Genomic DNA, 12,365 nt, shown 5'->3' with positions numbered 1-12,365 from the left:
CAGGCCATATGTTATGCAGGTCTGACCTATGTTAATATTTGTAATATTTAGTGTTCAGTTGTTTTTCAATTATGTCTGACTCTTCATGACTCCATTTGAAATTTTCTTGGCAAAGATATTGTAGCAGTTTGCCATTTCCTTCTCTAGCTCATTTGACAGATGGGGAAACTGAGGCAAACAGGGTTAAGTGACTTGCCCCAGGTAACGTTTAGGTAATAAGTATCTAAGACTGAATATGAATTCAAGAAGATGAATCTTCCTAATTCCAGGCCTGGCACTCTTATCTACTATGCCACCTAGCTATCCATTTTTAACATTATCAACACTAAAATTTTTGTAATATTATTGCAAAATATTATAAATATTTTATTCTCAGGACAACCCTGGGTGGTAGGTGCTTTTATTATATCCATTTTACAGATGAAGATACTGAAGCTAACAGAGAATGAGGGATTTCTCCAGAGTTACACAGTAAAATAACGAGTGTTTATGAAGCTCGATCTGAACTCAGATCTTCCTGACTCTAGGTCTAATACTATACTTGGTGCACCATCTAAGGGTGAGTCTCACCCACAAGTGCTTGTACTTCAAAAATATATTTTCTCAGTATATAATACTATGCCACTGCTTCTTTTGTCTATTCAATTCCCCTTTTGGATAGTGTATGTGTGTTTCCTAAGCTTCTGTAGCCCTTGCCTGCCTAATCCATTTACCTAGGAGGAAAGTCAGATGTTTGCCTACTGAAGGACCTTCTAGGTTCTTTTCCAAGGAAAGCAGAAGCAAAATATAAGCTCAGGAGGCCTGCATTCTCTGTTATCTATTATCATCATCCCATCTACCTCAGTTTTTCTAGTTCTCCACTTTCTTGCATCTAACATGGCTTAAAAAACAAGAAGCCCTTGATATTGCCTATGACATTTATAGCCTCAGTACTCCTGAGTGCTCTGCAAAGATGCTGCTACTGGATGGTATCCACTCCATTGCCTGTTTCTGTTGCTACCTTCTATACACATTAAAAAAAAAAAAGACAACTGAAGTTGGGCAAAAAATTTCCTATGTATGTTCATCAGTTTGTTGAGGTATCTTTGCACTTTCCTCTTAACTGGAATAATTTGTGTCATCAGAATTTCATTTTAAATGGCTTTTATTCCTTTCAGATAATTTAGTAGTAATTTTAAGTCATATTCTTTTTTCTTTTCCTTTTTGGAGGGCAATTGGGGTTAAGTGACTTGCCCAAGGTCACATGGCTAGTTTTTGTGTTGTGTCTGAGGCCGCATTTGAACTCAGGTCCTCCTGACTCCAGGGCCAGTGCTTTATTCACTGCGCCACTTAGCCACCCCAGTCATATTCTTCTTTAAAATCTTTTCAATCTATTTTCTCAAAATGTAGAGAGTTTTTTAGACTATGGCCAGGTCATCTTTGCTCCTCAACCACAAACCCTAACACAGAACAGTCGTTCCTCCCAAGGTTCCCACCATTTTGATATCATCGTTTCTCCACTAACCCCAACTTAACAAAAATCTTTGGGATGATTTATCCCTCTAATTCTTGTACTGACTCAAAAGTTTATCTTATATAATACTATGCCACTGTTTCTTTAGAATAATTTTTTCTATAGTGATACTTCAGTCATGAGTTTCATGCTAGAGACAGCAACAGAGTGAATCGTGCTACATTTGGAATCCGGAAGAGTTGAGTTCAAAAACTGTTTCCTCTGGCACTTACCAGCCATGTGACTGGCATGTTATTTAAACTAAGTCTCAGTTTCTTCAACTCTAAGATGAGGGGCCAGGACTAGATGGCCTTTATGGTTCCAGCTCTAAATCTGTGATCCTATCCAGTATTTAACTTCATTAATTTAAATTTATTTACTTTAATTTTAATTTATTAACTTTATTAATTTAAAATTTCATTAAGATCTCTGGTTCACTTCTCTGTAAATTACTGATCCTCTCTGCTCATTTCCTCCTATGCTATAATTTTTACTCTGTGTAGTATCTGGTAGGTGGATATATACACACGTACTCACATATACGTACAGTTTTCTCCCTTTTCTTCTCCTTTATGATTTAAATCTATCTTGATTAATTGGCCATACTCATCCAAACATATTTTTATTTGTCCTCATTAGATACACTCCATCCTTACATAAGAGCTAATAATTTCTTCTATCCAAAAGGTGAAGTCCAAAAGTTCCATTCTCTGGTTCTGTTTTCTTAATGTGCTACCTCAGATGCACCCTACTAAAAGCCTGCTCTTTTAATGAGGTGCAGTGATGACAAGGCCATTCGTACTCCAAAGGTCTGAAACGTCTTGCCCAGGACTTCACAACTCCTAGCACTGGTTGTGAGATCACTGCTGGTGATATCATTTGTTCCTGCAGGAATCATCAGAAGTGGGTACACTAACTGTAACATCTACCCAGACCCTGAAAAGCTCTCTGCTCTCAGTCTCTTCGTCTGTATGATGAGAGATTTAGACTAAATGGCCTCTAACGGCTCTTTTAGTTGTAAATCTGTGATTCTACAATGTTTTGGGAAGACTACATTCCTGCCTGTTGTTTACATCAGTTCTATATTACGGCTGTTTTAACAGCCCTCAGCAGGAAGTTGCGAAATACCAAGCCTTGCTTCTTTTTCTTTGGACTAATATTGGAGACTTTTCTCTTCTCTTCAAAGCACCTGAATCTACATCATTACAGAAAGAAGAAGCTGCTTCCTCTTCAAACGGTCCATCTCTAACCTGGGCGAGAGAACCTCATATCTATGGTGCTTCCAAGGTTATCCCTTCCTTCTGTCACATTCTCCTCCCCACCCTGCCCAAACAGAGATGAGGATTCCCTTTTACCTCTTCAGAAGCTTTACCTTCAAAACAACTGTTCCATTATTTTAAGGAATGCCTCATTTAACCTAAATTCCTCACACTTACTCAATAATGCCTTTTATACCACTTCTCCCAAGAAGTCATTGTTAGCAACATGCTGCAGCCTTCTCACTCCCACTATGTGTATTTCTATTGACCTTTGGTTTAATTATAATTTCAATTCTTCTGAGAACTTGGTGTTCCATGATTCGGAGCTATATGGTATGGGGTGGGGGGATGGCTCGTGCTAACGAGATGGGCTTTTGCAGCAGCCAGCAGTCTGAGCTCACTGGCAGCACCACACAAATTCCCAAATGAGTTTTAAACCAATCTCTTCTTCCTACTCATTTCTGGGCCCAGCTTACTGCTTATTTTAAGTGCCAAGCCAAGATATACATTTTTTTGCTCATTATTAACTTTCATTTATTCCCCCTTTAAAAAAATTTAAAATTATTTCCAGATATGCTTCCCCATTACTGAAGCATCCAAAGCCTAATCAACAAAGCCATCATACCTGGAAGTATATGCATCCTTGTGTGACCAAAATCCGTCTACTCCATAGGGATCATAAAATAATAGAGTTTGCACTGGAAGACAGCTTAGAAACCTATGAGTCTAACGCCTTCATTCTACAAATGGAGAAACTAAGGCTTGGAAAGGTAACAGACTTGCCCAAGGTCACACAGCCAGTAAGTGTCTAAGGTGGTATATGACCTCATAGCTCTGTGATTCCACGCCCACACTTCATCAGCTAAGCTTCATCCCCTCCTTTTTATACTTGGACTAAAATAAGTCACTGCAGTTAATCCACAGCATTTTTGTGTCATTTTCACTTATATTACTGTAGTCACTGTGCATACTGTTCACTTGGATCTATTCTCTTCACTCTGCATAAACACGTATAAAGTCTCTCTGATTTCCTCATATTTGTCATTCCTTACATGTAGCACAATAATATTCCACTTCATTTAAATACAATTTGTTTAGTCATTCTCTAGCTGGTAGGGCAGCTAGGAGGTACAGTGGATAGAGGGCCAGTCCTGGAGTCAGGAAGAGTCATCTTCCTGAGTTCAAATCTTGCCTCTGATACTTACTAGCTTTGTGCTCCTGGAAAAGTCACTTAACACAGTCTGCGTCAGTTTCCTCATCTGTAAAATCAGTGGGAGAAAGAAATGGCAAATGATGCCAGTATCTTTGCCAAGAAAACCCCAAATGGGGTCACAGATAGAAAAAACTGAAAAACGACTGAACAATAAAGTTAATAATGCTCCCTCTGTCCATGATTAATAAGTCCTTAATGAATGCTTATTAATTGACTGGTTTCCAGTTTTTGAATGTTGCAAAAATGATAATGCAGTGATGAATACTTTGTTATTTGCAGAGTTGTAACTGACCTCCTTGCCCAGGAGCTGGGTGACTGGGTCAAAGGGTATGGACAGTTCAGTTACTTTTAAAACATACACACCGGTTGACTAATTCAGAGAGTTGTTTGCTCCTCTGGATAAATACCAGAGCCTGGGCAATCTGAGTTTTTCCATTTGCTTTTTCATTCTAGGTTACACACATAGATCAATCTTGCACTGTTAGGGATTTCACTGAGAAAACTTTGTGGCTTTCCAGAGTTCAAGGTGCAATGACATTTGCTAATATAAGTATTTGTAGAACCCGGCAATTAATAAATAGGGAAGCCGGTGACATGATCGACAAGTCTTCAGAGAAGTCACTTTCTCTAAGCCCCTTCATTTCTCTCTTTCCCACCACCAAGAATAATAACAATGGTAATAATAACTAGCATTTCTATAACACTTTTGAGATTGCTTTACAAATATTATCTCATTTGATCCTGACAACAACCCTGGAATATATGTTCTATTATTATCCTCATTTTACAGTTAAGAAAACTGAGGCAATTAAAGGTTAAGTGACTTGTCCAGGGGCACATAGCTAGTAAGCGTCTGAAGTCATGTTTGAACTCAGGTCTTTCTGACACTAGTAAGGTCGCTCTATACATGAATCTTATGCTGACCTTGAAGATGAGCAGAGACAAGTTAAGAATCATAATCTGGAGTCAGAGGACTTGGGTTCATTCATATTTCTGATGCTTATTGTCTGTATGAACATGGGCAAGGCATTTAACTTTCGGGTCTCGGTTTCCTTATCTACAAAATGAGATTGTTGGGCTAGATAGTCTCTAAGATCTCTGCCGGCTCTAGATTTAAGGTCCTATGATAAATTGAAAAACAGAACCAACATCAAATACCACACTGCAAGAAAAATATACAAGAAAACCACCCAGAACTTCTGAACATGGATAACAAGGCATGGAATGAGAGCATCTATAGTGAACTGCCAGGAAAAACAAAACCAAAACAATCACTTTAAACTCCTCAGTAGTTAGTGGTTAATAATTTCAACAATTAACAACAAATTTTGCGAGAGGCCAAGAGAAAGATCTTCAATTACGAAGAGGAAAAAAAACAACCCTCAAATAATATAAGATTATTCTGCCTTCACAAGAAATCTCAGAAAGGAATGGAATAGTAAATACTAAATGGCAAAGGAACTTATGACACAACCCAAATGACATTCCTTGTAAACCTGAACTTAATAGTGACAAAAGATGGAAATTCAACAAAAGGGAAGCACATTTGAAGTATTCTTGTAAATAAAAAAAAATTAGCAAACAGATATAACCAGAGTCACTTAAAAACACTCTAAACAAGAACATAAGAAAGTAAACAAGTACAACTATGATGGGAAGACAGTAATGAAATGAATAATTTCATGGCTAGAGGTCATTGTTTTAAAAAGCATTATATAATAAAAGAACAAGAAAGGGATGATCATAAGAAAGAACATAAGGGGATAAAAATTTAAGTGGAACTAAAAGAATTAGAAGGAAATGCAGGTGGAAGGACTGATGCATCATGAACTAAAACCCCTGAAAGACATTAAGTAAATTCAGGAACAGAAATTACTTGAGGAAGTATATTTAATGAGAACTTCTCAAACTGGAAGCAGTCCAGCAGAAATTAGGTTTAGACCAGCACCTTACACACTCTATGTGTGTATATGAATGTGTTTATCACTCCAAGCTCAAATTTGGATACATGATTAGGATATTAAATGTCAGATGATAAAAAAGCAGATCAGGTGACTTACATAGCTATGGCTAAAGAGAGAGTTTTTAACCAAATAGTGGGTAGAAATCATGACTAAAAATAAAGTCAATTTTACAAAACTGAAAAGCTTTTGCGCAAACAAAATTTATGCAACTAGGATGAGAAGGGAAGGGGACAGCTGGGAAAATATCTTAGCATCAAATATACTTTATGGGGGTCTAACACCCAAGAAATACAGGGGATTAAAACAAATATATAAAGCCAAAAACTATTCCCAAGTCAATTCCTTGGTCAAAGGATTATATGAATGAAGAGTTCTCAAAAGAACTGCAAATAAAAACAACTCTAAGATTTCACTTTACCCTTAGCAAACTGGCAAAGACAATAATATCTGGAAATAATCACTGTTGGAAGAATAGTGTAAAGACAGGTCCAATAATACACACCCTGTTGATGGAACTATGAATTAGTCTAATATTTCTGGAAAACGATATGGAACAATGTTAAGAATGCTCATACCCCTTGGCTCACAGATACTACTGTTTGACATATATCTCAAGGAAATCAATGAGAAAAAAAAAGTTCCACATACAACAAAATAGTTATAGAAGCAATTCTTGTCATATCAAAGAAATGGAAACAAAGTAGATGCTTATAAGATCTGAGGAATAACTAAACAAATTGGAGAATAACTACATAACTTTGGCATATGGAGGTAATGGGATATTATTTTGCTGACAGAAATGAATGCAGAGAAGTATGGGAAGGGCAGCTAGCTAGATAGTACAGTGCTAGAGTCTGGAGTCAGGAAAACTCATCTTTCTGAGTTCAACTCTGGCCTCAGACACTAGCTATGTGACCCTAGGCAAGTCACTTAACCCTGTTGGCCTCAGTTTCTTCATCTGTAAAATGAGCTGGAGAAGGAAATAGCAAACCACTCAAGTATCTTTGCCAAGAAAACCCCCCAAATGGGAGCATGATGAAAGAACGACATGGGAAGGCTTATATGAATGAATGCAAAGTGAAGTAAGCAGAATGTGAAAACAATATTTGCAATAATTACAACATACTAAATGGAAAAAAACAGCAAAATAAGTGAGACAGAATATTGGGGAATTTTAACGATCAAGATTGGCTCTAAGGGAGAAATATGAAAATGTACCTTTTTTTGGAAGTGGTGAGGATTACTAAATGGAACACAGTGTATAATGTCAGACTTGATTTGTTAGTTTTTCTGAATTTTTTTTAAATTTCCTCTTCTTAAAATACTCTTTAACAAAGGATGGTTCTCTGAGAAGAGGAAGAGGGAGAAATATATTGGAGAATGTAGGTAATATAAAACCAAGATACGTCAATTAAAAGTTTAAAAAGAAAAGTAAAAAACTAGGGAATTTTTCATTTGGTCTTCAGGCTGGGCATTTGCCATGTCAGTGGTGGACTCCTTAGGTGAATATATAGCGTCCGTACTGAATGGATCACTGAACAAGGTTATCTCCATAGGCACATCTGTCATAGTTTCATATGATTTTAATGTACGAATGGAAGTTGTGCCTGAGGACAGTTTTTAAAACTGCTTTGTATTCTGAGTCAAATACTTCTATGCTATGAAATGATCACTGGGAGATGAAAAAGCATTTCTTTCTTCTCTGCAGAGAGCTGGGGGACTCTAGGAAGCATGAAAAGGAACAAGCCATTAAGCATCTACTTTTGTGCTAACCATTGTGCTAAGCACTTTACAAATATTATCTCACTTGCTATTCACAATAACGCTTACGGGGTTATAATGCTATTAAGATCTCCATTTTACAGATGAGGAAAACTGAGGCTAAGAGAGGTCAAATGAGCTACCTAGTGGTGTTCCTGACTCCAAGCCTAGCACACTCTATCCACTGCCCTACCCAGCTGCCTCTGTAGGTCTGGAATGTTGTAAACACAATCAGTAACTGTTTTTCTTGGTTAAATGGGATAGCTTATTTGATATGTTTGAGGAGCAAAGCATAAATAACACAAATTTTAAAAATAAAACAGAGGTAAAAAATAATTTAAAAAAGAAAATGACCATTGGATTAGAAGCATGTCAAGTCTGATAAGAATCAGCACAACTTCCCTTTGGTATTGAGACTAGTGATGCCATATCCTTTATTTTCTACCCTCATCTGTGTGACTCTCACAATCTGATCCTTTCAAAAGATCTGGGGAAATCTTGTCTTTGCCTTATCTTGTAGGATCCAAGAATGGCATTTTCACTTCAAAGTGGTTACAATATTCCTACGTGGAACAGCCCTAGATGCTATCCTTATGATGTTTTGTCCTAGGAAGTCCACATCAGAGAGCAGATCATTTAGACATGGAAGGTACCTGAGGAAACCAAGACACAAGAAAGGCTTAATGAGCTTGTCAGAGGCCATATTGGTTGTAGGAGTAAGTAGCAGAGATGGGGTTCAAACCCAAGTTCTCTTTGTCCAAATCCAATGTTCTTTTCACACCATGTTGGAATGTCTGATCAACCATGGAGTAATGCACATCTTATCCTCTGACTTAGTTCTCTGGCTATCCTTTCATTAAGTGTTACTCAAGATTTACATTAAGTCTTACTTAAGAGCTGATTCTTTGTTTGTATAGGTATACCTCAGTTTAAGAACATCCCACATAAATACAAACTTCCAAAATAGATATAATTAATTTCATTGTTAAATTTTTTATTTCAGATCTTCTTCAAACATGAAGGTCCTCCTGAAATCATTTCTGTATGATTCATGTAATTTTTTCAAAAACAGATCTCATGAACCAATTAATAAACGATTATTCCTCCCCCATAAGCACTTTCTTAATTTTAAAGGCAGTAATAGCACTGAAATTGGAGTCAGAAAGACCTGGGTTCAAGCTGTGTGACCCTTAGAAGTCACTTTAACCTTCTAATCACCAGGCTCAAAACCTCAACTCTTCACACTCTTTCTTATGACCCATATCCAATCAGTAGTCAAGTCCTGTTGATTTTACCTTCCCATCTCTTGTATACACTCCCTTCTTTCCACTGATACTACCATCAGCCTGGTGCAGGTCCCCATTACCTCAAGCCCAGACTATTGCAATACCCTTCTGGTCTGTCTCTCCCATTCCAGTCTATCCTCCGCTCAGCTGCCAAACTGATCTTCCTAAAGCAAAGGTCAAGTATAATAACCCCCTATTCCCCCCAGAATCAAATATAAAATCTTCTCTTTGGTTTTTAAAGCCCTTTATAAGTTGTCCCCTTCTACCTTTCCAGGCTTTTTAGACCTTACTCCCCTCTACATACTCTGAGATCCAGTGACACTGGCCTCCTGGTCTACTGGTCCTCCCACACTATGCTGGACCTCAGGACTCCTTGCCTTTTCTGTGGCTGTACTCTATGCCTGGAGAACTCTACCTGCTTATTTCCATCTCCTGGCTTCTCTCAAGTCTCAACTAAAACCTAACTTTTTATAAGAAGACTTCTCTGATCTACCTTAATGCTAGTAATGTTCCACTGAGAGGATCCCCAATAATCATCTCTATTATCCTGTCTATATTGCATACATGTATGTCTGTCTCCCCTATTAAACTGTGAGTTCCTCGGGAGCTGGGACTGGTTTTTGTCTTTCTTTGTATCTCTACCTCTTAGCACGGTGCCTGACTCACAGTAGGTGCGTCAACAAACATAAATACTTATTGATGTCTTGATTTAACCTCCTTGTGCCTCAGTTTCCTCATGAATAAAATGAGGAAGGTTGGTTTGACTGGACTCTAATGTCCCTTCCAGCTCTCAACATAGGATTCTATTTAGTACTATTCTATTTCTTATATTCAAAATAACAGATATTCAGTCAAAACTCCAGAAGTAATATGTTGTTTTGGTTATCTTTTTAAAAAAAAAGACAATCCTTTCCAAGTCTTAGACAACCTTAAAACTACACACCTCCCCCCCAAAATTTTTTTTTCAGAGTTTTTTGGTAAAGAAATCAGTTTTATGGGTGTAATAGAGAACACCAGTTGTAAACTCACTCCACTGAATCAGCAACTCAGAAGCATCTCCTATGTAATTTGTTGTTGCTGTTCATTCTTCCTTCTCAAAGAGGACCAATGACATCAGGAAGGTGATGTCTTGACTTGTACATGAACTGGATATGAGTGGCGCAGAACTTTGTAAAGTCCTCAGCCTCACTCTCTCCTCCAGTCACTGTCTTAACCAAGAAGTTAAGTGATTTGCCCATGATCCTATAGCTACTGTGTCAAAGCCAGGTCTTGAATGCAGGTCTGTCCTGTGACTCCAAGATCAGTCCTGGAGCCTGCTTCTTCAGATGATTTAGTAAAGTACCTCCATAAAATTTAAATTTCTTTTGTGTGTAAAACAGGTATATCAAAACATGACCAAGACAAAAAATCTAATAAATCTAATGATCGTCAAACTGCACTTTTAACTGTTTTGATTTCTTTACAGGGTAGAGAAGGTTTCACTCTGGGATAAGAGCTTGCTTGTCTTTTGTCCCTATTAAGGCGAGATGGAATGGGTTGAAGCATCGAGAGGGCAAATGGGATCAATTCACACTAAATTATATTTCCCAATCTCTATGATTTCTCTCTGACCTGCTTAAACAGATGTCTTTAGATATTTTTTATTTCTCCAGAGGATCTATTATAGGAAATATGAAATTGGGATTGTAATTATCATATGCACTGATATGCCCAGAGATCTGCTTTTAATTTCAAGAACAGACTTCCTTAGTTCAGAGATGTCAATGAAAAAAAGTTTGTGTGGTTTAAGAAATGGAAACTGACAGCGTCAATTTCACAGATGAAATTCAGGACCTCTCAAGAATGTACTTCAAAGTTCTAGGGGCTCCACCTATTGGCTGAAAATCTTGGGTGGTTCTCCACCTGAAGTTTCTGTTCTCTACAGAGAGCCAACCACTAGTTCCTCCCCTTTAAATGACTGGCTTCTCCCCAAACGGGGTATAAGGAAGCTTTGTGGAGGCCTCCATGCTCCCCATTTCTTGGGATGAGAGTTTCTAGGGAAATAGTAAAGTATAATAAATCGCCAAAAAATAAAGTTTAAGAAGCTGGAAATGGTATTAATAATCACTTAATTCAACCCCCACATTTTAAAGATGAAGAAATCGGGGCCTAAGGAAGCTTCACAAGGTTAATTTTGTGGTGATTAATTTTTAATTTAATCAAAGGTGGAACTGAAGCTCACACAATGAAAAAAACATGATTCTCAGAGATGATAATAATATCAATCTGGTGAGCACTGCCCCCAGTCGAAAGTTAAAAGGAAAAAATGAGGTTTCCGGGACATGGGTACGAACGAAAACTAACTGGGCTAGAAGCCTTGCAGGCCCCAACTACAGATAGTCATCTGGCGTTCAGAAGACAGATATTTATTCAGTTCTGCACGCCCTGGTCATGAGCCAAAGAAAGCTCTAAGGAGGCGTTAGGTGGGAGCCAGGAGCCTATTCCATGCTTCGGTGAGGTCCCTGGAACCCAGGCCTCCAAGGTTCAGATACATTCATACAGTGAAACTGTTGATAAGGGAGACACCACATTTGGCAAGATGAGTCCAGACCTTTGAGTTAGAAGGGAAACAAAAAACCGGCTCGTGAGAAATGGTACATACAGAAAAGGGGCTGAGAAGCCATGTAAGAGCTGGAAGGTGTAAGGGTGGTGCGTGTGGCTGCAGGCTGGGAAGGAGAGAAAATAAAAGAGAGCTGCACCCTGCCTTCTACCCGTGTCAGGTGTTCCAACACATCTGGCTGAGGTCACTTACATAAGGGAAACTGACGAAGTGGGGGAGGAGAGAAAGAACTAGACCAGACCGGCCCGCCTCCAGAAGTCTGGGTGCCAGGGGCTGGGCTTCCACTGGGAGAACAAATTCCCCTCCCACGGTTGGGGCAGGCGCACAACTGCTGAAACCTCCTTGCGCGGAAGGAAAAAAAAGGGAAACAAGGTCAGAAAAGCGCGGGAGAACGAGCAAGATTGTACGGTTTACCTGATAACGCTGCCACCTCCTCCCCTTGCACCAGGCCCAAGGGGAGGAAGGCCAGCGGCTGCAGCCAGAGCAGCCGCAGCCACTGGCCTAGGGAGGGCTGCAGCTGCGGCTTGGAGCGCCGCCGCATCCTGCGCCGCGAGGCCGCCGCCTCCTCCTCCTCCTCTACTCAGCCCCAGGCTCGCATTTTGCTTCCGTACTCGAAGAGCCACTACCCCCGTGTGGTGCAGCGGAAGTAAAGGGGAGGAACTGGTTGGGGAGGGGGCTACAGAGTGAGCCCCACGGGGAGACTGCAGCGCCTGGTCCGCCCCGCCCTGGCCGCGCCCATCAGCAGCCGCAGCTGTAGCGGCTGCTGTCTTGCCCTTTTTACCTTCCCTTGC

The 12,365-nt window shown here is 39.3% G+C and overlaps 1 protein-coding gene across 4 annotated transcripts in view; it reads right to left on the bottom strand.

Annotated features, from left to right (window-relative positions):
* NEMP2 (nuclear envelope integral membrane protein 2) overlaps positions 1-12,122 on the bottom strand; it is a 37,145-nt gene extending 25,023 nt beyond the window's left edge. For 3 of the 4 annotated variants that reach the window (XM_069070204.1, XM_069070208.1, XM_069070207.1), the window contains exon 1: positions 11,989-12,122. In XM_069070204.1, coding sequence (XP_068926305.1) covers positions 11,989-12,115 — 127 coding nt within the window. In that variant the 5' untranslated portion in view covers positions 12,116-12,122. Of the gene's footprint in view, positions 1-3,956; positions 4,011-11,988 lie in introns of all 4 variants that reach the window. The other variant, XM_069070206.1, reaches the window with a different exon arrangement.
* Positions 12,123-12,365: the final 243 nt, after the last annotated feature.

Source organism: Petaurus breviceps, unplaced genomic scaffold, assembly GCF_028583685.1.
Source record: "Petaurus breviceps papuanus isolate PSGF00001 unplaced genomic scaffold, PetGlider_PUasm1.0 90804, whole genome shotgun sequence".
NCBI classification, from domain to species: Eukaryota; Metazoa; Chordata; class Mammalia; order Diprotodontia; family Petauridae; genus Petaurus; species Petaurus breviceps.
Note: the sequence above shows the minus strand (reverse complement) of the source record. Positions and strands in the feature narration are given on the sequence as shown.